At 41.1% G+C, this 27,467-nt stretch overlaps 2 protein-coding genes and 1 long non-coding RNA gene across 4 annotated transcripts in view; 2 read left to right on the forward strand and 1 right to left on the reverse strand.

Annotated features, from left to right (window-relative positions):
• The first annotated feature begins 1,280 nt into the window (after positions 1-1,280).
• On the forward strand, positions 1,281-11,393 carry ccnl1a (cyclin L1a). Its single transcript, XM_042413812.1, has 10 exons — positions 1,281-1,616; positions 1,837-1,911; positions 2,609-2,718; positions 4,651-4,771; positions 5,013-5,077; positions 7,459-7,558; positions 8,667-8,771; positions 8,930-9,183; positions 9,303-9,401; positions 9,495-11,393. The coding sequence occupies exons 1-10, from the start codon at positions 1,377-1,379 to the stop codon at positions 9,964-9,966; spliced, it is 1,641 nt and encodes a 546-aa protein (XP_042269746.1). The 5' UTR covers positions 1,281-1,376; the 3' UTR covers positions 9,967-11,393.
• A 1,152-nt stretch (positions 11,394-12,545) lies between these two features.
• Positions 12,546-16,654, forward strand: LOC121899041. Its single transcript, XR_006096590.1, has 3 exons — positions 12,546-14,262; positions 14,388-14,446; positions 14,559-16,654. It is a non-coding gene; the product is annotated as an uncharacterized LOC121899041 (long non-coding RNA).
• A 693-nt stretch (positions 16,655-17,347) lies between these two features.
• Positions 17,348-27,467, reverse strand: part of veph1 (ventricular zone expressed PH domain-containing 1) — a 94,394-nt gene continuing 84,274 nt past the window's right edge. For both annotated transcript variants that reach the window (XM_042414597.1, XM_042414596.1), the window contains 3 exons: positions 24,101-24,237; positions 20,731-20,784; positions 17,348-20,331 (listed from right to left, as the gene is read on the reverse strand). In XM_042414597.1, the coding sequence (XP_042270531.1) occupies positions 20,149-20,331; positions 20,731-20,784; positions 24,101-24,237 (374 nt within the window). In that variant the 3' untranslated portion in view covers positions 17,348-20,148. The remainder of the gene's footprint in view (positions 20,332-20,730; positions 20,785-24,100; positions 24,238-27,467) is intronic.

Below are 27,467 nucleotides of genomic sequence, written 5' to 3' on the forward strand. Positions count from 1 at the left end.
AATCAGTTGTTGACAGTAAAACTGTAGCCAAACAAGGTCCAAGGTCAGTGTTATGAGTCCTCACAACACTAGCTCTCTTTACCCCCAGGGAGCTTTTCTTGGTAGAAACATCTGGTGGGTCTCTAGTTCTCTCTGCTGTCCATTTGGCGTTACTGCAAGGCCTCAGGCTATAAAAATCCTGAGGGCTGAACAGTGAGTGAACACAATGTTTGAACTAATTAAGCATGTGGAGCTGCACCTTCTTTGACGACCTGTACTTCGCACAGTCTTAAAATACAGTTCGTACTGTATCCTAGAACACTTAACCCACCCCTCCCTAACACGATAGTTGTATATTTCATTGGTTGACTTGTATTACGAAACGTATATTTTGAGTAAGTTGGGCGTACAACGCCTATTTCTTACTAACATCTGATAATTTCCGCAATCATTTCTTCTGTTCCTCCTTTTTTGTGAGGGGCGGATGGATATGTTCCAGAGGTAATGGCGAGAGGTCCGGACTTTCCAGTAACCTACGTCACTGAAACCGTTGGTGGTGACTCGCTTCGTGCTGCCTTCGGGTGATGTCGGAAGTTTTAACAACGCGATTCCGAGAACGTTTATATGGTTTGTAGCCTATTTCCGAGGGGAAGTTATGTGAACTTCAATCAACAAAGCAAAAACAACAGCAAAAATGTTATAACCTATGGTAAAACATTACTACCGTGTAATAACATCTACTAGTGTTAGGAGACTAAGCTAAGTGAGACATGAGTAGTCATAGTAGTCATATAGGCTACATTTTCTGCTGTTTGCCGTGTCGATGCAATGACACAGACATGGGGGTTTATTATGATAATGGACAAAAATGAGCCAACTTTTGTTTTTGTTAGTCGGTCGGTTTGTTATCATTTATGATCCAAAACGATTGATTTTGGAAAAACATAGCTCACGTGGAGATCTTGAAGGTAGCATCCGGTCATATTTACAGTAATGAGTGTAAGCGGTGGAAACAATATTACATTGTATATTAGATCAATTGTTTCGTTAAATATCTGTACAATTGTTTAGTGCTTAAATAACTAGCTCATAGTGAGTTGTAATGTAGTCGTGAACTATATGAACAAAATAAAGAAAGGGTGAATGGTGATTACTTGATGAAAGAGGGCCAGCTTTAATACATGTTTCAAACTGAACACAGTTTGTGAACGCTTTTGGGGAAATGTATGTATGCTTTTGCTCAATAATTCAACATTGCTGGACTATTTTAGCAGCGCGGATGTGCACTAACGTCTGAGAGTCAACAGGGCAGTGACGTCACGCGCTGTGTCAGTTCATCCTGCTCCGCCGTCGCTCTGTCGAGGCTGAGCTGAGAAACTGCTGTTGTTCGGGCGAAGATGGCCGCGGGTCCCCTATCTGTATCTTCCAACGCGTCCACAAACAACGATGGCATCCTTATTGGTGATAAAGTTTACTCGGAGGTGTACCTCACGATCGATAACTCTCTCATACCAGAGGAAAGGCTCTCTCCGACGCCGTCGATGCTGGATGGCCTCGACCTGAGCGCGGAGACCGACCTTCGCATCCTTGGGTGTGAATTGATTCAGTCGGCGGGTATTCTTCTCCGGCTACCGCAGGTAAATCTTCTTGAGTACCTAATGTTAAACATATTTGTGTGGTGAATGGACACTGAGCAACAAGCTGGTATGTTTTTGTAGTCCTCAACACGTTGCGGCCTGCTTGTTAGCAGTTTGCTCATGTTGGCGTGGTGGAGCTAAAATGGCGGCGGCCCATTGTGTAAGGACAGGCAAGATTATACAAGAGTTTAAACATTGTGTCCTGTGTTTTTCTCGACAGGTGGCAATGGCAACGGGGCAGGTGCTTTTTCATCGGTTTTTCTACTCCAAGTCCTTTGTGAAGCACAGCTTTGAGGTAAGTCCATTGAAGTTAATGTGTTGCTGGCTAGCTTAACGTCATGGTTACGTTCCCGGCAGCCATGTTGTCGATACGTTGTCTTTTTGAACTGCTCTAAGACAATGAAGGGACAATGTGAAGATCAGTGCGAAACAATACGAAACTCAAAAGTTCAGACATAACGCTGGATCGACACATGTATTTTCCTCTAGTTGTATATTCACCTGACAGCCAGTCTTCAAACTTTCCGACAGATTTAAAATATTAGATAGATACTTTATTAAACCGAAAGTAAAGTTTATAATGTTACAGCAACCAACAATGAGGTAATAACGTAAAAGAAACAAAGGCGAAATCATATACAGTAAACTAATTCATCCTTAATAACGGCACACGCAACTTTGTATGTTGTATACCAACACATTTATGATAAAATCGTGAGTTCAGTGTGATTTATAAAGCTGTCTTGACAATATATTTACAGTTGTCCCCACAAAGGAACTAATTCTCATAATCCTAATATCAAGTTAATTAATACCTACCATAGTATTATTAGGCAAAAAATTACGAAATCTGCTGACAGTTAACAAATGTCTGTTCTCGTGCTGCACGTTTCGTCATATAGACCAACTTTGTGGTCACATTACCGCTGGTTGCATGTCTTAGGCATGGAACTCTTCCTTCCAACTTTTTGCTTTGATTTCCTTCTTTCCAGATTGTTGCTATGGCTTGTATCAACTTGGCATCCAAGATTGAAGAAGCCCCACGGCGAATACGAGACGTCATCAATGTGTTCCACCACCTGAGACAGATCAGAGGCAAAAAGTAAGCATCAACATTGAATCCAGTCTTCTCTCTATGGAAATAATGTTTATGTTACGTGGAACATGTTGCATTGCATTTGTTTCTTTATCCAATGTTGTATGATGTTGATCTGTTTTTGCTGTGAAAGTGCTCTTCTGTTTATCCATGTACTCTAAACCATTTTAAAACTTTTCAGTTTCCTCTACACTGGTAGTTTCAGAAGTGTCAATGTCCACATATAACATCTAAGTTTGACATTACACTGAAATTGAATTCTCAACAAACGCACTTTAAAAACTGGAGTGCATTGAAAGACAAGGCACAACTGCGTTGTTTGCGTGTGCCTTTGTCTTCATAGAAATCTGTTCATGTCAGTACTGTAGACCTTGGCATTAACTTGGCTTCTTTTTTCCCTTGCAACCAACTAACAGCGACCAGCTACATTTACCAAAGCCTGGGTGATGTGGAATGGTACGTAAGATGAAGCAGTCGGCATGACAACCATGATGCGAGGGGGTCTCTCTCCTCCCCCAGGCCCACCCCACCCCCTTCCTGTGGGAGACGCCCGTGGTCTGAGCCACCGCGGGGCACTGGGATCGGGGATGACAGGTTGGCCGAAGGTCCTTGGCCCCTGGGGCACCTTGAGGACTCCTGTGGTTCAATCTTAAGCTTTGGGTATCTGTCCGTCAATCTGCGGACCATTGGGTAATGTAGTTTTCTTCTCTGACTGCTCCTCACCATATATTTTGTTTGTGCTTCAAAAGCAAAACTCCATTCACCAACTGCTATTCATGGCTTTTATAGAAATATCACCTTGTTCGTTGGCGGTAGAATGATTGGATTCTTGTAGGTTAAGCAGTTACTTTGTATGTCTTGTTTAGGGTCAGTGCATGCACCATAGCCTCGATAGTTTGGCATTATGTGTAGTTTGTTTGACTCGGCTTTAAAGTAAACGTACCAACAATCATAATGCACTTGCAGTAAGTTAATATTTTAGATGTGGGTCATGTTGATCCTGGAAGTTTCTTCTGTGCATGTGGTTTGTAGCATGACAATATTCATCTTTTTAATTTATTTAATTTGGAACATCAAATTACTAGATTTGAATCTTTAATTTGATTGTTGTTGATTCTTAAATGGTTAAATGCTGTTTACTACTTACAAGTGTTTGAAGGATGTCAGTCAGGGTTTTGTTTCAGATGTGATGTAGGTAGTACATTACAGAAAACGTATAGTGGTAGCAGAGTCTGACACAGCCTGTGAAGAGGCTTATGAATCAAAATTTATCTAACCCAAATTGTATCAATATTATCATGATTCCACCCTGATGGGTTTTGGATATTTGTTACATAAATACAATTTCTAGATTTTTATAACAGTGGCAAGTTAAATGATCTCCCACTTTGTTGAAACACAATGTTTTGTAGCGTTTGCAGTTGAGGTAGAAGTAGTTGTCGTTTGGTTAACTGTTCTGCTTGTATTTGTTTCTGTGTACTTGCTGTACACAACTAGTGTGTTTTGTATTCTGACCTTGACATTGTAATAAGTCAGATTGATCTTAGATGTCTCCTTGTAAAAGCTTTGCATGCCATTTGAGTTTGTAGTTCAGGTTTGATTGAAGGCTGTAGAATAGCGTCTGCATGTTGAAGCAGTGATGTGGTCAACGAACGAGTTTATTTCTGTGAAAGCTGTGATACAGGGTGATTGAGGTTGAGGGCTGTCTGCAGATCCCATAAGCTTCCACTGGAACCACAGGAGTCCACAAACCCCAGCAGACTGTCAGGCATGTTAACAGTTAAACCTGTTGCTTTGAGTTGGTTGAAACGGGAAAAAAGAAAAGAGTACAAGAAATCAGAAGGGCACTTTGCTTTTGTTTGTTTTTTGTTTTGTTTTTTTTACTTTCATTTCGCAAGGGGGGAAACATTATTTTATTTTGATTCCTTTATAAAATAGGACTCCAAGTTCATTGATACTTGATCAGAACTACATTAACACCAAAAACCAAGTCATCAAAGCGGAACGGCGGGTCCTGAAGGAGCTGGGCTTCTGTGTGCATGTCAAGCATCCCCACAAGGTGAGTTTATGTTGAAGTTTTTATTACTAAGCATTAATGCTTCGACTCTGTAGTGCAGTGTAGCCGCAGGTTTGCTCCTCTGTGCAGATACAACAACACAGGAAGCCGCTTTTCTCAGTTCTCAGAACAGGCATCTCTCACTTCCGCTATTCTCACTTCTCAGAACAGGCTTCAGCTTGAACAATGGCACACCTGGAGTTATTTGTGTGTTTTGTAACATGCAACCATTTTATCATTCCAGATTATCGTCATGTACCTTCAAGTCCTGGAATGTGAAAAGAACCAAACACTGGTCCAGACGGCCTGGTAAGTTTCTTCCTCGTGTTCCACTGACCATCCCCCACAGCAGCAACCTGTGTCATATCTGCAAGAAGTGCCACCAGACCTGGGCTAAAGATAAAGTTGAACTAGTTTCAAATGGTTGAATTACCTGAAGAGCACTTGATTAATCTGCTAGGAACTTGGAACAGATCCATATGTGGAAACAACACCTGTCAGATAAGTGATGTAGTGCCCCTTGTGTTTTTAAGCACAACTTTGAAAGGCATTCAACAACTATTTTGCCCAGGTCTGACTGCGACATTCCCTCACTCCATTTTAACCCTTCCACCTCTTTTTCTGATGGAGCAATTTGTATTATTGCAAACCTGTTACGTGTCTCACTCTCTTGTCTGCCCTTACATGGCTTTGTTGTAAAGTCTTTTTGGTTTGCGGTGCCCAGGGAACTTGGTTTAACTTTGTCCTTTCTCTCTACTCTTTGATTAAAGGGTAGTCCATGCTGGTAAGTCACATAAAGAACCTCTGAACTCTGCCTCCTTCAACCACATGACCTCAGGAAGCTCCCCCTATTGGCTGGCTGCCCCTCTCCAGACAGCCAATCCCAATGCCAAGATTCACTGAAGGGGGCGGGCGGGCCTTTCCCAACAGCCAACATCGTCTTGTTTTCTCTTGGGTGTCCAAAAGGATTTGTATTTTTTGGTCTTGCTACCAAGGTTTCAATTGTAATACCTATTTTTGCCAAGTAGATGTATTTATATTCTGACTTTTTGCTAGTTTACTTGCATCTAGCATTGAAGTAAACTTTGCCAGAACAGAATAACGTTTTTGACCAGTTAACCTGCCTTATTTTTTAAAAAGTTACAGTAGTATACTATGTCCTGTCCCCAACTGACGTGGTGTCCAGACATGTGTCTGTCTTACAGGCTGATCCAGTTCTCAGGTTTTGCCTCCAAGGACCTGTCTCGCCCACGCAGCAGTCAGAATCCAACGGCCATGTGTTATCTATAGTAGCGTTGGCTTTACAGTTTGACACTGACCTGCCAAAGTGCAGGATAGGTTGTTTGTCGAAGGCAGGTTAGGCTGGAAGTAATCCCTGTTTGGCAGGTTTTCAACAGTTATCTGCACTTAATCTCGAGTCAAGCGCTTAGAAATAATTAGTTGAATGAGTGGAAATTGATACATAGTGTATCCATATGGAAAGTGTCGCCATTGGAGAGAGGAAACTGCTGTGATTTTTTTTTTTTTTTGTATGTTTGCCTGGTTGTAGTTTTTGATGGGTGTCAGGTTAGTTAGTCAGGGGGTTTTACCATCGTGTTTCTGTTCACATGTTTTTTTTGTCTTTATGACTTCTATGTCTCCTAAGGACATAGATGCTCACATCACCCTGTACTTGTCTGAGTCACATCCTGGTCATTCTGACTTTGCTAATGCTCTCCCAATGGCTAATCTAATTTATCCATTGTCCTAGACGACCCACTGACACATAATCTGTGTTGTAGTGCACTTGGCTTAAGTAGTAAGGCAAAGCTTGCCACCTAATGTCCTTTAGATAAATCTTACAATGCTGCATAGTGGAATGGGCTAGCAGACAAATAGAATCAGTGGTCTTATGGGGGTCTGTTTAAATGCAAGGCTGGAAGGCATATATTAAGTGGGAAGTGTTGCATCATGTGCTTACATCAACCTGCCACTGACAAACTATCTGTTGTGCATGCCACCATACATGCTGCGCCTCCCTGTTCCCTCAGATCTAACAATCTGAAAGTGGCAACTGCATTCTAGATGAATTTTGTACATCTGTATGCCTGCATGTTCCCCACTTTGTAAGGCATGTGTCATTGTCTCAATCATTATTAGTCTTAATATAGTGACTTCCTGATTTTATTATGGTAAGATGGTCTTGGCAGGCCTTCAGTAGATTATATTTCCCATTTGTGTCTTCATGCTTGACCTGTGACATACAGCACTCCCATGGATGCCCCAGAGAGAATGGACAAAGTTAAACTTGACACCAAAATGCATATCTCACTTCAGCACTGTGTAACTGAAAAATGTATAGCTGTAGTCTGTGTAGCTATCAGGGCTAAAGTTAAATTTAAAATTTCATCAGTGCCTCAAATGGTCAAATCCAGCAAATGGTAACATAATCTCCAGTATATCAGTGACCAATCACAGTTAAGTGTAGAAGTAATCATCCACAAATGTTTTTAGTCTTTATCAGAAAATGGAAACAATATAAAGCCCTGATAAGGAGTGAGTACTATAGTTGCTAAATGTTGCAGGTTATTGACCTGCAGTAATAATTCATATTTAGAGCTGTGAAATGACTTAAAAGGTGTGGATCAGGGTGAGAGGTGGCTTTGTGTAGAGAAGATGCTATGTTTTCGTTTGTGTTTTTGTCTTTAAAGGAACTACATGAATGACACTCTGAGGACAAATGTGTTTGTGAGGTTCCAAGCTGAGACTATCGCCTGTGCCTGCATATACCTCGCTGCCCGAGCCCTGCAGGTGAGAGGAAATGCTTCTTTTTCTAACTTAAGGTTTCATGTGCTTTTGCCCTGTTTTGAGATGGAGATGATGGGGTGTACACCGATCAGCCACAACATTAAAACCACCTGCCTAATATTGTGTAGGTCCCCTTGGGACCTCCATGGATGGGACTTGTTTTTCCAGCACATCCTACAGATGCTCGATCGGATTGAGATCTAGGGAATTTAGAGGCCAAGGCAACACCTTGAACTCTTTGTGATGTTCCTCAAACCATTCCTGAAGAATTTTTTAGTGTGGCAGGGGGCATTATCCTGCTGAAAGAGGCCACTGCCATCAGGTTATGCCGTTGCCATGAAGGGGTGTACTTCATCTGCAACAAGGTTGAAGTAGGTGGTTAGTCAAAGTAACATCCACATGAATGCCAGGACCCAAGGTTTCAGCAGAACATTGATCAGAACATCGCACTGCCTCCACCAGCTTGCCTTCTTCCCATTGTGCATCCTGGTGCCGTCTCTTCCCCAGGTAAACAACGCACACGACCGTCTGTGTTCTGACACCTGTCTTTCAAAGCCAACATTAACCCTTTCAGCAGTTTGTGCCACAGTAGCTCTGTTGGCTTGGACCAGACGGGCTAATCTTCCCTCCCCACACACATCAGTGAGCTTTGGGCACCCATGACCCTGTTGCTGGTTCACCAATTGTCTTTCTGTAACTTTTAACTTTTCGTTGTTACCGACCACTGCATACCGGGAAGACCCTACAAGACCTGCTGTTTTGGAGATGCCCTGACCCAGTCGTCTTGCCATCACAATTTGGCCCTTGTTACAGTCACTTAGATACTTGGTTTTGCCCATTTTTCCTTCTTCCAGCATATCAACTCCAAGAACTGACTGTTCACTTGCTGTGTAATATATCCCACCTCTTGACAAGTGCCATTGTAACGACATAATCAGTGTTATTCACTTTGTCAGTGGTTTTAATGTTCTGTCTGATCGGTGCATATACTTCATGGTTTTTTTTTTTTTGTTTGTTTGTTTGTTTGTTTTTTTTACACCAAATATCAAATTAAAACATCTACAGTACAGCAGTACAGCGCCTAAAAGTCTTGACTTGCATGATTTCCCAGATACCCCTGCCCTCCAGACCTCACTGGTACCTGCTGTTTGGAGCCAGTGAAGATGAGATTAAAGACATCTGCATCACCACCCTTAGACTCTACACCAGGAAGAAGGTAACACTCAACACCTCCCCCCCCCCAATTTCAGTGGCTCAGTTCCATCACCAATGCCAGTTTTTTCTCATTCCATATTACTTATTTATGCCATATTATACAGTTTTACTATACTCTGTGTAGTCTGTGGGTGAGCTGACTGCTTTTTTTTTCCTCAGCCTAACTATGACCAGCTTGAGAAGGAGGTGGAGAGGAGGAAGGTGTTTTTAGCGGAGGCTAAGCTGAAGGCTAAAGGCCTGAACCCTGATGGTACCCCTGCACTGTCCACACTGGGTGGCTTCTCTCCTGCATCCAAACCTTCATCCCCAAATGTGGTCAAGGTGGAGGAGAAGTCCCCTAACCCCCAGACCCTCAAACAAATCAAGAAGGAGCCAGACAACCGGACTCAGGTCACCAAGAGTCCACATAACGGGTAAGAAGCAAACACTATTTTATTGTGAGGACAATTTAATGATTGTCATTCTCGTTTTCCTTAATACTTTTCTTTTTATTTCTAAAATGTTCATACTCTCAATCCTTTTTTCCTATCAGGTTGAGGAAAGAGGTGAAGATTGGGAGGAACAGTAGAAGTGGAAGTCGATCTCGTTCAAGAACACGTTCGCGGTCTAGATCCCGTTCCCCTCGCAGACAGTAAGCTCACTTACATGTTCAGACATTTCTTAGTTGGCTGTCTTAAGAGGTAATTTTGCTAAACTCATCTTCATTTTTCTTCTTTTTCCACAGTTACAACAGCAGACGCAGTTGCTCAGGGACCTACAGTTCTCGTTCACGTTCTCGCTCTCACAGTCGCAGCCCATCACCTCGGCGACATCCACCTTCGCCCCTCCTTCCCCACCTCAAGTCTAAGACCAGCCACCACAGCAACAGCGACTCCAAGCCCAGCAACCGCCACAGCAACAGTGGAGGTGGAGGATCTGGCCACAAGAGGAAGCGTTCGCGCTCTCGGTCGAGGTCCCGCACTCCGGTCAAAGTGGATAGGGACCGGGACAGAGAGCGGGAGAGGGACAGAGACCGCAGCTCCTTCGACCTCTCTTCAAAGAAACACAAACACGAGCGAGGAGGCAGTCACCGAGGAGACAGGAGGGACAGGGAGAGGTCTCGGTCTTACGACAGGGACAGAGAGAGAGAGCGTAGCCACAAAAGCAAACACCACAGCAGTAGTGGGCACTCAGGACATAGTCGTCACCGGCGCTGAGACACACCAACAGACTAGCTCTGGAGCTGATAGTCGCAGAAGTGTTTTCAGTATACTCCAAACAAAATCGAATCTGGCATGTTCTCCGAATGTTGAATACGGTTCACTATCAGAAAACAACGGTGGTGATCAGTGTGATTCCTGGTCTTTTCATTTAATGGCGTCCATGCCAGCTGGAGTCACAGTAATAGACACATTATCAACGTCTTAAAATGTAAACGGTCTACAACTAATATCAAAGTAAACCAAATATCTGCTGCCTGCAAACCAGTCAGGTGGCATTGCTGAAGTGTTGTAGGAGTTGGTGAACAATAATGTAGATAAATTTGGTGCACTGCAGCTGTCTGAGAGAACATGCCAGCTAGGATTTCATTTAGGGTGTATTGCCAGCCATATAGCAACACAGTTGGGTTTCTCAAATGCATCCTTCTGACTATTAAAACTATTTAATTTACAGGAATGTTAATTCTCTTCAACTTAAATTTTTTTTGGCCCTAGTCACAAAACAAAGCATTTAGCAAAAGTAATGTTTGTCCCTATGGAAAAAAAAAAAGTAATTAAGGCTTGACATTGGAAGCATTAATGGAAAAAGTGTTGAAATTGCCTGAAACCTACACATAGTGTAGCTTCTGCATGCACAGTTGTCTTGGTGATCAAAAATTCATTGCTTTGACTCTACTCTGTAACAGCACACACGTAGCTGATATTTGGCTGGTGATGTGTTTTTGTAGATTGAAGGTTTGCATCTGAGGAACCCTGGCTGTAGCAGTTAACATCCGCATGCTGCAGCTAGTGTTGAGCCTTTTTTCACCCACCTCATCACGCGTAATCAGTGGTCGAGGGCTCCTTTAACTTACACAGTGCGACATCAGTCCCAGACCTGTCACTTTCTCCTCCACTTAAAGGATTTTGTTTATTTTTTATTCCTTGATGCCCCGCCCTACACACCTACATCCCTTTAGCCTACCCTTATGTTCTTGATTTTACATGTAAAGTTCTGGACTTCTGGGGGGGGAAGAAACTTATTTACAGTGTAAAGACGGATTGATGCCCACTGACACAATGTGAACGCTTTGATTTATAAAAGCGAACTGCTCAGTGGAAGGATTGAATGAATAAATGTAAAATAAAAACGATCATTCAGGAACGATCATTATGTTTGCACATCAAGGGACTGGCAGGCGAGTGGTTTTTGTTTCCTTTTATTTTTCTTTTGACATATATTTGTTGCTTAAGCTGTGTTTTGTACAGTTTCAAAAGAGCAAATTGATTATAGACTGTTTTTCCTTTTTTCTTTTTTTTTTACATCAGGGGATGCAAACTTGATTTCAAAATATTTTAGGGTTGTCAATTTGTTACACTGGTTTTTAGTCTGCACGTGTTCATGTCCAATTTTTATTCAATAATAAATGAGTTATGCCGCTGAAGTGGGCGATTGTTACTTTTTTTCTAATTCACGCCTTTTGTAATGAAATGAATCTATTATTATCACAAAGGGAGATACATGACCCTTATTTCAAGATCCTGGTTGCTCCTGTAAAGAGAAAGTCATCAGAGTCAAGGTGATACACGCAGTGTAAGACCCTTGTGCAGTTAATCAACCTGCTTACACAGATGTGAGTGTATAAACAATGTCACAGGAAGCGCCTGTCTTTACTGCAAAGTTTTTAATTACTAGAAATCTAGTAGAATTAGCTGTGGTGTACTTTATGTTTAGAAATTTGCTGTAGTGCAGCTGGATGGGGAAACGGTATAATGTTTTTAATATGAAATATGGCCGCTAGAGGGTGCTGCTGGCCTTACTAATGTAAGTTCTCATGTTTTCCGGCAGACGTCCATGTTTGGAGTTGACTGTCTATATATAATCAAAATACAGAACGGAAGGGGATGAATCACATTTACACAACAGTGTAAAATTCATCAAAATAACCCTTAAACAATTTAAAGGACAGGTTCACAATCTTACAACTCTGTCTTAAAACAACAGTCAGGAGCCCAAATGAACATCGATATATAGGTTTTTCTTGCCTTAATCATTCCTCCTGTTCATACTGGCCGTTAGAAGATCCCTTCATAATGCATGGGGGCCAGAATCCACAGTCCTGTGCAAAAATGTATTCAACAGTTTATCTGAAGCTAGTATGAAGCTTCAGCCATCCGAATGAGTCAAATCAAGTCGATATCTTTCAACGTTAGTCTTTTTAGTTCCAAAGTCCCTCTTTTTGTCACTCCACTTCCACTGCAGCTCAACAGGAAAGCACTGTCTGAGGAAACACAAAGAGGGAATTTGATGCTACAAAGACCGAAAACGTGGCAGATATCCACTGGATATGACTAACTCAGACTGCTGAAGCCTCATATAAGCTTCAGATAAACTTTTACATGCATTTTTGCACAAAATGACTGTGTGGACTGGACAATGTGGATTTTGGCCGACATCACTTACATTGAAAGCACATTTGAAGGGGATCTTTTAACAGCCAGTATGAACAGGAGGAATGATTACAGCGAGGAAAACCTCTTTCAGACATCATCGTTATAACTTTATAAATAAGATTAGATGTGACCCTCCAGTGATTAGCTCCATGTGGTGTCATCCATTGAAAAACAACATGTCCAAATCAGGGACATTTACACAATGGAAGCCAAAATGAATAAACATGGCAACGGTTGGAGACAAGCCCAGACCACTGTGTGTGTCTGTGTGCAAGATTGAAATGACACACACTCACACACAGACAAACACATGCATGCATGCACGTTCACAACCCTGTCAAGCTGTCTGATGCTTTACAAATTGTGCAACAGGAAGGCAGAGTACTGTGCCAAACCATTGGCTAACGCTGTCTCGCTTATGGTGGTGGTAAATCACCTTCATGCGCAGGTTAAACACTGCTATATGTACAGTGTGACCTGGCTGCTAGCCTGACAGATGTGTGTAAATCTTTCCTTAGCAGGTGAATGGTCAAATACACCACTGAGACAGACTATAGTTTGCTTACAGTCATTCAGTCTACTCTGTGTGGGTCTGTGAAAGATCCAACCTGACAAAAATCCAGTTCAGTGGTAACCTATCCTTGCCCACATCTAAGCAGCCACGCAGACAGGTCTGAACTGATTTGGTGAAGGTTTGACACATCCACCACTGACACCTCTAAAAACAGCTCATGACGTGGAAACCACTTGCATCAATAATCAATATTTTCTACAGTTCCCTTCGGCTACAGCGAGTAGCTGTTTTGAGTGAACAAGACTCTACAAACCCACTGTGCAATACCTGCCCAGCACCAAACAGCAGACAGAGCCAATAGCTGGTGGACATATTTAGCAAGTGGAGACCAAAAACAGAGCTAAAGTGAGAGTGAAAATTGTAATCAGTATTCGCCATGTGGCCAGAAACACAAGTCCAAATGGAGTGTTTTTCCATAACTGCTTGATGTTTGAATAAGCAACTGCTTGCTAACAAGTGTCACATCTAACAGACCCTTTTAGTGCCTATGTAGTGATTGCGTCACAGTGTTAGCTGGAGGCAAACACAAATCACCTCAGAGTAGTAGGCTGAATCACCTACTGAAAATGTCATTTTGCTGTGTTGCTGGGTGCCAGAATTGAAGAAGTAATGGCTCCAACTTGAAATTTTTGCACCCCAGCTGCCACTGCCAGTCAAAAAACCCAGAAGACGACTATGGTTAAACGCGATAAGAAGAATGGATTGGACTGAGACAATCATCAAAAATGCTGGTGTTCGTAGTGCACACTTCATTTCATATCAGAAAAGGTTAAATAAAGTATTGTCTGTTGTAGGAATGGATATAAAGGTTTGTCATGCCCACCTTATCAGAAATTGGGGAACTGGAAGGAATAGGTGATTTTTTTTGTAACTCTCTAAGTGCATTAGCTAATTTCGTTAGGTAGTTGTATGTGTCAGGTGTGTTCAGGAAGTTACATTTGCTATCCCCCACTAGTAGCTAGCAGTAACCAACCAACCAAACAGTATTGTAGTTAATAATAAGCTAGACTGAAAGGACAGAAATCCCCATGCACAGCCAGTATTTTCAGACAGGTGCTGGTCGGTCGCAGGAACATATAAGGTGAAAATCAAAATTAACCACCACACACTGTAATGACTTTCCTGTGACTTTATTAAGAACGAACTAGACCAGACAGACTAGACTGACTTTGATAGCAAGCTATTTTGTAGGAGAGGCTTCTATGGATGAAGACAACCCAGTATTCATCCCCCCTGTGTTTTTTTATGGACGGCGCAGGTTGGCCAGACTGCGAAAAGCTGGAGAGGTAGGTCAAATTGAGGTTTCTAACTGTGGTTAAGTGGGTACTGCCATAGGCTGTAATTCTTGTGTGCAGGCTTCTTCACTACAGTCTCTACATTTTGTCTCTGTTTTGCCCTGTATCCTTCTAAGGCTGGAAAGAAAAAGGAAAAGAGAAAGTCAGACAGTGGAGCAGGAGGCTCCTTGCCATGGTGAGAACATTCAAAATATGTTTTATGTACTGTATAATGTTTTTTCTACAGCTGTCATACAGAATTATTAGACTGCTTTGGCTTTATCTTTGTTTTCACAAACGTCTTCCAGTTGATGATCCAATGACACCAGAGAAACCAGTGGAAGAAGCTGAGGCTATGGTCCCACGAGTAGCATACGAAAGTCTCAGTCAAAAGTATGACCAACTCAGAACTGAATATGGCAACTTGAGAAAAGACTTCTACAAACTCAAAGAGGAGAAATTTCAGTCATCTTCACTTGGTTAATGACAAAAATGAAAGACAGTGTGCAGAAGCAAACTGAAAGTCTCATGCTGGAAGATTATTTATTAGTGGTCCTTATGAAATGGAGACTGGGGCTCAGTAACAGAGATACAGCGTATAGATTCAAAGTTTCTGAAAGTAAATATCATGGTTGTCTGTGATGGCAAGTGTATGTCTGTCAGTTATAATTCCTGTTGTTGGTGATGTGTTAGGGAGGAAGGATCTGCAGTGTCGTTTTCTCTCTGCAGAGATGGATGTGGAGTGGAAGGCACATAATTTATATTTTCCTCATCCCGGGACAAGGATGTCTGTTATGTCAAATGTCTTGTCACTTGTGACCTACACTATGAATACAAATACTGGATTTGTGTTTTATGCCAAGCAATGACATTTACATTACAAAGGAGGCTATGTTCGCTCATGCTTACGGCAGATATTTATGGTGGACACAGAAATGATAGTTTTTGGTATGAACATCCAAAAAAGGTTTGCAGTTATTTTTGTTTTTCACGTGTACTGAGAACATCTGTTAAGTGTGGTCCAATTCTATTCAGCAAAGCAGAAATTACATCTCCAAATATTCAAAATGACTCAACAAATTATTTGATAGAACTGGGATCAGATTATTTCAGCTAAACTCTAACAGCTTCAAGAGGTTTTGTGCTTTCTGCTGTTAACAATGCATAAGTTATGGACTCAATTTTTGTCAAATATCATACAGTCATATGATCTCTATTTATTGGGGTCCATAAATACTACACACTGAGTCATCCTCTGGAGCTCGCATTTGAGCTGCTGCAGCTTTTTTTTTCTTTTCCTGTATGACCAATCTGTTTCTTTGAGTGCTTTTAAATGCTTGAAATGGGAACACAATGGCAGTTTGGGAATGTAGAGTAATCAGCTCTTCCAGCCTCAGTTCAGCTGATGTGTGAAACTGGTTTCTGGATCAGAACAATCACAACGGACTGGCAGAGAGATCTGACATGAAGGTCTTGGAGTCAGAGAAAACTTTTACCAAGCTGCACACATGGAGGAAGGAATGGTTTCATTTATTTGGGGGGCGTATGGAATAATTTTAGTAATTCTCCCTTTGTCTCTGTGTGTGTGTGTGTGTGTGTGTGTTTGTCTACATGTTGTAGGTCTGTTTAACATTAACGCAGCGTCTTTAAACTGATGTTCCTGTCCCAGTTGTAATTTACATTGTGATGTAATGTAATGATCTCCTAGAGATTAGTACTGCATACTGCTGTCAGTGTCTCTGTGAGCGAGCATCCTCTCTGCAGGGAGCACTGAAGCGACAGATAGGAGCTGTTGGCCAGAGGATCATGTTTATTGTGGGCAAGGCTCAGTGCGTCAGTCCAATAAGTGCATTCAACTGGACAAATTAGCTAAAGCTGGACTTGCACAGAAACAATACCGAGTTTGTTCAAAACAATTTCTCTATTTCCTCTTGTGAAGATCCAGGAAACCATCATTCAGTATCTCTAATTATCTTATTATTGTGTTATTACTTAAAGACACCAAAACCAAACCCAGAAAGAGAAATACTTGTGGAAAAATGCACTTTTTTATCATAAGCTATCATTGATTTCACTGATAAAGGTTTATTGTACAGTTCTGTCAAGAAAAAGACAAGAAGGCAGTGTCAGACATGCGAAAGGTGCAGCAGGCAAATATACAATCCATAACAATACCAGTTTCATTGTCAGTAAAATACAGCATTCATTTGTTTGCGATATTAATTAATAGTAATATAAAAACGAGGGAAGACACAGAAGCGACAATGTAAAATCTGTCATTCAGTATTTTCAGTAGTCTTTACAGACATGATTGAAGTGTTTCAGTAGCACTTGTAAAAAATAAATATCGGCCTTATATCAAAAATCAAACAAATGTAATTTAACAACTTACTTTACAGTAAAAAGTGAAAAAACGTTCCTGTGATTTTTTTTTTGCTAAAAGCTGATACTTATGTTCAAAATGTTTCTTTTATTACATTCAGAAACATTAATACTTGTGTCAATCGGCTTCACATATACAGTCTGTGTGTGATTGTTGAAATCTACAGAAGTGTAACATGTTCCCATCCTAATGTCTGCTCACTAAAATGTAATCTCACTGCTGTAAAGTAATGACAGTAACAGCTCACAATTCAGTGTGAGACATCAGATGGATAGATAGATAGATAGATAGATAGATAGATAGATAGATGCTACAGAGTATTTATGCAGCTGCCTGCAAATGCATTTCTTTATGAGGATCAGTTGCTTGTTTAGGCTAAAAATATTGGCCCTAGAGGCTTGGAAACTAGGCCAAGATGGCAGCGTGACGGCAGAGTGTTAACTTTGTTACTTCTAGACAACTTTGACATTCACACGATCAGACATTTACTTCAAATACCAAGAAATCAACACTGCATGACTAAAACAGTAAAGTCAGCTTCATGGTACATTTAGTGTGAATGGCAGGGGACTTTCTGAACTTCACTTAGAGGTGGCAGTATATGTAACATTTGCTTGCCAGCAGCTATAGTTGATTAAAATGTGTGTGTATGTGTGTGTGTGTGTGTGTGTGTGTGTGTGTGTGTGTGTGTGAGGGGGGGGGGGGGTGGGGGGGTTCAGTGCCCAGATACAGTGGTTGTGGTTTGTCACAGGACAGAAAGTTAAGAAAGTGTCAATTATCAGGGTTTCAAAAAAAATGTTTGAAAGTCAATTTGGTACGTGAAACTGTGATTTATCTGACAGTAAGTAAGCAGTTACAAGGCTAAGGGTGTACAGCTACACCAGCAGCTGTTAGGTACAACACTTCTTTGTCAGCATGCTAACAGGTATAATGTTTACCATGTTCACCATCTTAGCTTAGCGTGTTTAAGTATTTGTTAAGTGTGTCAGTCAATGTGGGAAATCCCCCAGACTTTGGGGTGCAAAGCCAGCTGTGTATGTAGGTCACAAATCAAAAAAAAAAAAAAAAAAAAAGAGGAAAGAGGGAATCAAAATGTGAAGGAGAGGCATGATGTAAATAATATTATGTGTAAGCAGATGCAGCTCTGCTGTGTAGGGGGAGAGGCAGCTAAAAGTACAAACAGTGGTAACGTGACCCGGTGGGAAAGCCAGTGTTATGTCTGCATGTACACATGTCTAACAGGGTTTCAGCTCCAGGACAAACCAAAGACTACCTGTTTGTCTGTCACGCAAGTTAAGATGAAGAGTACCTTAGGCATCTTTATAATATCCTGAACATTATACGTTATATATTTAACTAAAGCATTTATTAACGGAGAGGAGGAGAGCAATGTATTCACCTGTGGGCGGACACACACCTCGGCTGTGCCAGCTGATCCAGATAAGAATCAAAACATCAAGACATAATACAAAAGAATTGATTTGCTGTGGCCGACCGTGAACGTTTTGTCTGGCTCAGGCAGTTCAGACCTTAACTGAGTCAAGATGTTTGTCGTCTGCATCCAGCCGAGAGCAAAGTGTCAGGCTGGTTAGTAAGTAACATACAACATATAGCAGCGCTCTATGTATTCTGCCACAGGCTGCCATTAATCAAATGATGAGTTGTATAGATGTGAGGAAGAGAGAGTCCTGATTGAAACTCTCAGTCCACTAAAACCTGATCTTCCGCTTCATGTAATCTTACTGTTAAAAGAAAACACACCGGCCTTTCAACTTGAACCTTTAGAAAGGACCTCTTTTGAAATAAGGGAGATTGCTGTATCGCCTTTGGTCTCTGGATGTCTAAACAAAACTGTTCACTGAATTGTCTTAAATCAGCATGACTGAATTGGCACAGTTACTAAATCCGCAAGGAAACCACTCATTTACTTCAGTGTTTTCTTTTAGAGATCGGTGGTCTAAACCCCACGATTAAGCAACAGTTCAGCTGAGACCGCTCCTGGTAAAACACAGAGTGAATTGTACCAGACGTTTCTTGTTCGAGGGGAAGCCAAAAATGCCCACTCCATATAGCTATTGCAAAAGAACAGAAACCTGACCACCACATTGACTCTTATGGGTCTTTAAGTGTCAGAGAGGGCCAATATGTTTTCTTTAAACAAGGGACTCTCATATGTTGGATGCAACACTGTTGAAAGTCAGCTTGAGTTGTTGCCTACTGACTTTTGGGGGGAAAAATAGTTGGAATAAAACAAAATATGGAAAATACATGTTACAAAATTATTTGAAAACACTGGATTGAGTATGTACAGCTATGAAAAGATATGTATATGAAAGGAATAGCTGATATTTTGGGAAATAAGTTCTCGCTCTCATGTCTGTATGATGTTACAGCAGCAGCCAGTTCGTTTAGCGTAGCTTAAATAGTAGAAACAAGGGGGAACATCTCACCTGGCTGTCTCTGAAGGTAACAAAATCCATCTACCAGCACTGCACAAAAAAGTCTGGCACATAATCCCCTGTAAAACTACAAATCTCTACTTCATATAACGTGTTAATTAGAGAGCTTCAGGGGTGCTGTTAGCTGCTTGCTGCAGCTTCATATTTCACAGACAGACATGAGAGTGGTATCAATCTACTCGTCTAACTCTCGCCAAGGAAGCAAATAAGCGTATTTCCCAAATGTCAAACTATTCCTTTAAGCCTACATCATACTCTCTCTATCACACACACATGGACACACACACAGGACTCCGGTATTGAATGCTCTTCCCATCTGCTGTCCATTAGGCTCCTCTTCTTCATGTCTCCTGCTTTCAAGAGAAACTGTTCAATCTCGTTATTGCTATGTAGTGTGTGCTTCTATTAGGTTTTCATTGCTATTTACTACTTTGGAATCGAACATATCTCAATCATCATGCATCATTGAACTCAGGAATCCAAAGTCTCCACAGATGATGGTTTGGTTTGGTTGTGGAAGCTCACAGCAGTCTCCAGGTTGAAGCAGAAAGCGTTTCCATCCCGCACAGTCCAGTCAGGTGAAAAACGTCTTAACACGTCACGTGTAACGTCAGTCTTTAACACTTATGTACTGTAACATTCATTAAAATCACCGATGATGGTCCACAGCTGTATCACATCACAAGCAGCTCCATGGTGTAACAGTAATTACTGGGAGTCATTTTTAAAAAATATGTAACCATGGATACACACCATACAATGAGCCTTTTATTGCTGGTTTATTTAAAGTCTTATTTCTAAAAATAAATACTGCATAACGGGTCTTTTTGATTATGTTTTTTACACATTGTCATTGGGATCAAAGTCGTAGACCATCTATTACAGATATGAAGAAATGCTACCGGCAGTGTTTCTGTTCATTGTTTCCACCCAATCCTCTAAAAAGCTGCAATGTTTTGTCCTTGAATGCCTTACAGCTGAACATGTTACTCATGCTCATATGAGTAACATGTGTAGGTACATGTGGACATGTTAGCATCCGTGTTAGTGTTGTTCTCACAGGTAGGTGGTAGCCTCTCTGTTCTCTCTCTCTCTGGCCTGGGCCACGGCCACGTTGATGCACTGCAGCCATTCCTCAGCGTGTTTCTCATCCTGAGCTTTCAGCACGTACGTCTTACTGTCTGTGAAGATCTCAAAGGCCCGCGGCAGGCCCCGATCCCGCCGCTTCTTGGCCACCACCTGCAGACGGAAAGAAGGATGATGAATGAAAAAGAGGAGATGATGACGCCAAACTGAAAGCTGAAGTTGTAGTGAGAGAAGACGTTGCTGTAAATACTGTGTACTTGCTGTCAGTTTTAAGATTGATAGAATTTGGCTTTATACATCTTTTTTCATTTTACAAATAGTGGTTTATATATATGTTATGAGCTGTAATGTAAGCATTTTCATAGTATTTACAGACAAGATCTGCCTTCTCAAATCATGCAAACTCACTACAGACAGTTCAACCACAGCCGTCTTGTCAATACAAAACAAATATAAAAATGTGTGCATCAGTGGTGAGGCTCAAACATGTTTTGGGAGCAGATTTATTACAGATAAAGATCTGTGAGGGATGTCGACGATGTTAAGTCCTACCTTGACACTTTGTACTTTGCTCAGCTCAATAGGAATATCATCCAGCTCATCTTTCTGAAGGGTGGAGACAAAGTTAGATGATTAAACATTAAACCAGACTAGAATACGAATGGCAGCTTCAGATGGAGAATTGCATAAATGTTTGGTAATGCAGCAAACAATATTTTGTATTTTATTCTTTTTTAATGTTTGGGGACAGTGAACATAATATATACATGCATATTTTTCAGAGCTAAATAAATGTGATTTTTGTTTAAAGCCAGTCAAAAGACACTGCACAAAGGAACACTTCTTGAGCCCCATTAAAGAGCGCTTTGTGCTTTTCAAGCTTATGAATGTTTCTCAAAATGTCAGATGCGGCCTCAGTTGTACTTTCTATCACAGTACTGTGTTAGTGTTGTTTCCAGCACGTTCAACCTCACAGCAAACCATTTACAGGACGAACAATTACACTTCATTGTTCTGCCCTTTCTCCGGGGCAGGAAATGAAATCCTCCAGCCCTGCAGCTCATCGCATTTTTTTCCCCACCAAGTATGATTCTGCATGTGTGTGTTCGCAAGTGTGGGGAGATGTGTTGTGTGTGTGTGTATTGCACCGCAGCCTTGTCTTTTTTTACCCCCCAGTTATTTATGTGGTTGTAACCACATAACCAGAGCTAGCTGCAAGACTCATGGCAACTTTCCACATCCTTTCTGTGGTGTGTGTGTGTGTGTGTTTCTATGTGTGTGTGTGTGTTTGTTGAAAAGCATTTAATTGGAGTAGACGTTCACAGTTTTAACTGCCAGCTAACTGTGCTGAGGGTCTGATTGTTGTTCACCGCAGTGGATTCATGCACTCATTCAAATGGACATTTGATTGATTTTAGCCATATGGAGGTCATCTGAGCCATCTTTACATATGTAGAGATATTGTCTCAAAATACTTAAGATAAAGTGTATTAACTCACTTATTTATTCTTTCACTTCATCTGACAGCTTGTATTTGGGAGGTCATGGTTCTGGTCTAAACCCAAAGAACTGAAAATCTTCTGGATTGGGGGAAAATACTCAAAGTCTCAAGAGAGATTAATGGATTTGTGTCTGGATTTGTTCAGACAGCAACATTGTTTGTATTTGTATTATTATAACGTTATAGCGCTTTATCATTCATATTTACTTATTGCCATTGACATCATAATAGTACAACTACACTTGGCAGCTGAACTGAACCGTCAAACAAATCCTATGATCATTTTCACAATGGGTCCCATGCGAGAACATCTTTGTATTCTTATCCTAAAACTCTTTTTTTCTCTGAACAACAAGCTGTCTTGTTGTAAATCACTAGTTGCAGCCGGATGAAGGCCACAAATGTTCTTCAATCACTCATACGTCCCTCTTAAGAGTGAATCTGTTGGTATGAGTGGGTCTTGTATGATGCCCAATGTCTGTGTTTTCTTTTTGTGTCTCTTCTGCTCTGATTTTGAGACAAATCAAATCACCCTGTGAATGCTTCTCAGAGCATGCAAACGCACCAGAACTAAACAGCAAACATTGAATGATAAGTTTCACTGACAAAAATAAAACTTGATATATTCACTATAATGGATTACCTGACTCAAGCAAGATGGAAACCAATGGCTGTTTGGAAGGTTTTGAGCAACAATTACAAATGATACCTTTACATGATGCACAACAGGATGGATCAAAATTTTCTTCAGAAAAAGGCTCCAAAGAATGACAAAAAGTAAAGTGGATGAGGTATATACATGCTTGTGCTCTAGCTAATATCCACATATCCCAGCAGCTACTGTATCATAATGGTGTTGATAGCATGTTGGCACACTGAATACCTCACTCATCCTCATATTATCATGGTCTCTGTCTATCTCTAGCTCTCTCAAACTGAAGTCCAGGCCTCTGTCTGGTCCCAATTAAAGAGAGCATACAGTATTCAGTGCAGGAAATGCTGGGGCTCAGCAACAACCTACAGTATAGAGAAAATAGGTCTTCATCTTGTTAGCATATTTGATCGACTTGGTGTATGCTCATGGGTATAGATGCAATAACCTGAGTACCAGACGAGGATGTGTCTCAGCTTTGTGTGGATTTGGGGGATGTTTTAAACCTCTCAGTGTATCAAAGCTGCTCCAGCGTTCAATGTGGAGGAAATATCACTTTTTTTGTTGTTGTTCTTAATCTCACCTCCCATTTGGGAATAAGTCTTTCACAACAATCCAACCACCTCTTGTACATGCTGACAAAGATAAACTGAGCTGCGAGAACAAAGACGCAGAACCTTTCCAATTTGTGGCTTTTGCAAACGAGAGGAATCCATTACCATCTGGATAGGAGCACAAAGACTATTGTTTGGAGTAAAAAAGACCCTACTTCTGAATATTCCCCCTGTTTCCAGATAGTCCTCCTCTTTGATGGAGGAATTCAGCACTGGAGCGTAGCTTCTCGCTAGACTTTGGGAGCCAATTGTATAAACATGGCACCGTTTAAAGACCCCCTTGGCTGTGAAAATTATTTTAATTAAATTTAAATTTTCCACTTGTGCAGATGATTGCCATAAACCAGCATATAAAAATGGACGCAATCACTCAAATGTGCAGACACACACACACACACACACACACAGGTGAAATAAAACCTCAAAATAAATCAGATTTTCTCATGAACCGAGCCGAGAGAAAATGTTTTACTTTCAACAGCTGGATGAAATCAAACTCGACCTTATTTTTTAGTAAACTTTTGGAGACCTCTGACCTCAGCGCATTATTGGTCATGCTGCATTTGCTTCATGTTTTTGATTGTGTCAGCTTTTCCTTTGCACAATAATTCTCTCAGTGAACTGAGACCTTACAGTAAGTCAATAGCAAACACAGGGAAGTTCAAGGAAAAAGAGTGTTGTTGCAAACCCAGAGGGAAATCTCCTCACCTTCGCTCAAGCTTTCTTTCACTCACACGTACTGTACAAGGCACTATCTTCTTCTCTGTGTTTGCTACTTGTGCGTAATGATATCTGCTTTGAGTTATAGTGGGTGAGAGTGACTCATGTTGTTGCAGCATCATGCTTTGGCCTTGGGAGTCCCCCAAGAGTCCTTACTGGGGCCGAGGTTTGTTAAGAGTCGGATTCACAGAATGCTCCTGAGGGACAGCTGAGCTTATCACGAGATGGGATTTCCACTGTTTCATATAGTTTCATCATGAATCAAATGACATAGAACAGAGAAACATTAATGAAGATTTTCGAGAGTGAGTGAGCGAGAGTCCGGGAATAAGTGTGAGTGCATCTACAGTGTATCTCGGAGTCGTTGCGTGTTGTGTAACCGTGTGTTTATGCATGATTGTGTGTGAGGAGGCTTCATTTTCATCAGCTACGTACTGATTTGCCTCTACGGAAGAGTAGCTGGTTTCCTGCCAGAGTGAAGTAGCGGGTTTTCCAGCGCTTGATGAACTTCCAGCGGACCTGCTTCTCCTTCAGCTTCCCCTCAATCAGAGGCTGCCCCTCCTGGTTCACAACTAGAGGGCCACACAAAGAGAGAAAAAAAACAAAGAAGACAGAGAACATGTGTATTAGTGCTTCTCGGATGTTTTTGCCCCTTTAGTTTACATTATTGCTGACCGCGCATGGATTGATCTGAAAAGCGGATGACGATGCGTTCATGAGCTGTGGGAGGCTCTGACCTCTCAGACATTTGGCTGACATTCGACTGTTGAACTGCGTCGTCCTCATGAGCTATGTTGACAGAAAAACAGACCCAAATGACTAATATAATATAATTCTTTTTCACAGAATTAAGTGTGTTGAACAAATTACGCAGCGTGTTTGGCAGCTGACCACACATGCTGTTCACTGTGATGAATTACACATTTTCTTACCATACAGAAATGAATGAACAACCAATGCCCACCTGCAAGGTATGATGCATTCAAAGATCTAAAGGTTTGGACAATGTTTTGGCAGTAATGTGAAGTGTTTATGATAAAAGGTATTATCCTTTAAGCTAGAAACACTCTGAAAACATCAAGAGTAAATGTTCAGTGAATGCACCAAATGTAGAGAACCCTGCAGATCCCCCTGGTTAAAAAAGCAGCCTCTGTCATGTTACCACATATTCTATAAATACATTGAGATAACATTTAAGGCATCTAAAGCACAGCACAGCCTGCCTGCTGATCTGACACTTTCTGACATTGATTTAAAACCGACCAGTTTAGTGTTCTCGTAAAGTTATTCTGTATCCTGAAGTCCTGCTCTGTTCTCCTTTTTCTTTATTTCTGCTTCTTTAGTTCTCTGTTTTATTGCTTTATAACCCTAAAGCACTTTGAACTGCAGTTGCATGAAATGGTTTGATACAAACAAACTTATCCAGCCTCCCAGTCAACATCATTGGGTTGTCCATATTAAATCAACAAAAGCATTTTGTCTCACTCGTGTGTGTGTGTGTTCTCTCAGATAAAGGAGAACACAGAGTCTGGACCCGTCTGATTAGAAACATTCACCCACAACTCAACTCTGTTCAGAGTTGGATCAAGGACCTTTTTGAGTGAGTGTATGTGATTTCATGCATCAATGTGTTTTTTTGCTTGAATATTAATGTATCTATTACACAAACCAAATTTTAAATCATCACAGATTCATTTTCCATCTGTGTGCATTGAGCCGGTGCACGCTTGTGTGTGTATGAATCTGTACTGTGTGTGTGAGAAACTGTGACCCTGCAGGCAAAAACCCCAGCGACGTTCTGGCTGGTTCAGGTTTGGTGCCAGTAAAAACAGGACTTCGGATGCTGACCATCAAACAGAGCCACTCTTTGTATCCACAGCGATGAGTAAAGAAGACAAGAGATTGTTGGAGTCTGATCAGAGTGTGTTTGAATGTGTGGGCATGCTGCAAAGATGATTCACAGAGAGGCCCGACGCCATGCAGGAAAAACCTTTGAAGGTCATTAAAACCCCAATTCAGAAGAGAAGAAAAAAGAGAAGCGAGGAGGAGATGTTTTTCTCTGACCGTTGGTCAGACAAAGTATTTATTATTTCAGGCTTTTGGAACTTTTTATAAGCATTTATCAGTGTGTTTCACACTTTATCGACTAAATGATGAACAGATGAGTCAAAAAATCTAGTATATCAATTGATAATCACAATAATCCTAAAGTGCAGCCCTGAACATTATACAATAGACGACAGGGGCTGTAACAGAAAGAGTCATTTCTGTAGAACTTTCTGTTAAAGAGTCAGTTCACCTAAATTAAAAATGATATATTTTCTCATATACTTCTTGTTGTATCTAGCCATGTAGATAGTTTTGGTTTGTTCAGGTTTTGAGATATCTCAGAGATTGCTCTTTTTTGCAGGGCTCCAATTTTTTAATACTATGAGCAAGGCAAACAAAATCACATTTACCTTAATCATACTGGATTGGAGGCAGAAATCTCTGAGGCCAATGTCTCAAAATCTGGGGAAATAAAACCAAACTATCTCTAGAGGTGAGTGAGAAACTCTGTTTTTTGTCAGTTGGGTGAATAGAAACTTTAATTTCAGAGAAAAATGATTGGTTTCTTATGTGCGTATGACTGGAGGGTACAGTGTGGAAATGTTTTGTGTTTGTAGGTTTTCTTCTACATTTGACTAATGATTCACTGTGATGCTGACAAGCATTCATGAGTAAAACATTTGCATTCTTTCTAAATGATCAGTCAGCGTGTGTGTGTGAACATTCAGACTTCCTGTCAGCCTGTTTAGACAGGAGTGCTGCTTATATACAACTGGACACACTCCCGACACTGTGGGGTGCCAGCTTGTCTGCATCATCTAACAAATATGACAGTTTCTTGGGTGCAGAAATAAACTTGTCTGATGCATAAATCATTGTTCCTTCTACCTTCTCTTTGCTTTGATGTAGACACCTGGAAAGTGATACCTGTATTTGTTGTCAGCCCCAGGCAGGTACTGCAGTTCACAACCTCTTGTCCGAGACACACTGATGTCAAACAATGAGGCGAGGACGTAAAAAAACGCATGTAGCACATAATGAGTCACTAACAGATACTGAAGATGTCCGCTAAGGTAATCAGAATGAGCATCACTTGGGTCCTCAGTTTGTTTCTATTGGATTCACATTTTTCTGTCCGCATGTGGTGAAGATACACAAAACACGATATTATTTCTAAATCTGAATCTAAAAAGGCCTCTCTGCCAGTGACTCTACAACTACATTTGCAGCTTCGCGGGAGTGACAGAATTTCATAACTGTGACAGGAGTCAAAACTCCAACCCCCAAACTATTATCAGAAACAGCTGTCCCTCCAAACAAATCTAATTTCACCCTGTCCAAATCTGAAAATACCTCCATCCCTCAAGCTTGTATTTGTCATTCTGTTTGCCTTCATTATGCATGAGTGCGTGTGTGTATTAGTTGGTGGTTTATTGTTTGGAGTTTTTGGCTGTAGGAGGAAAACAGTGAGATGAGGTGTGAGGAGAATGTGACCCTTCGTTTTAGGAAAAAATGTGGCTGTAAACAAGTGGTCTGCCCCTCTCCCGTGTTAAATGTCAAGTTTTCCTTTTGAGTGACAGTGTTTCATAACTGGAAAAAAAAAGCCAAGTCACCAGCAAGGAAAAACATGCTTCTTGTATATGTATATGTATATCTTTGCAAAGACATGTTTTAGGATAGAAAAAAGTAGTCAAGAGCTGTATTCACATCTGAAGGCTAAAAGTAGCTCCTAACTGGTTGAGTTAGTCCTAAA

The sequence above is a fragment of the Thunnus maccoyii genome, chromosome 6, assembly GCF_910596095.1.
Source record: "Thunnus maccoyii chromosome 6, fThuMac1.1, whole genome shotgun sequence".
In the NCBI taxonomy this organism is placed as follows: Eukaryota; Metazoa; Chordata; class Actinopteri; order Scombriformes; family Scombridae; genus Thunnus; species Thunnus maccoyii.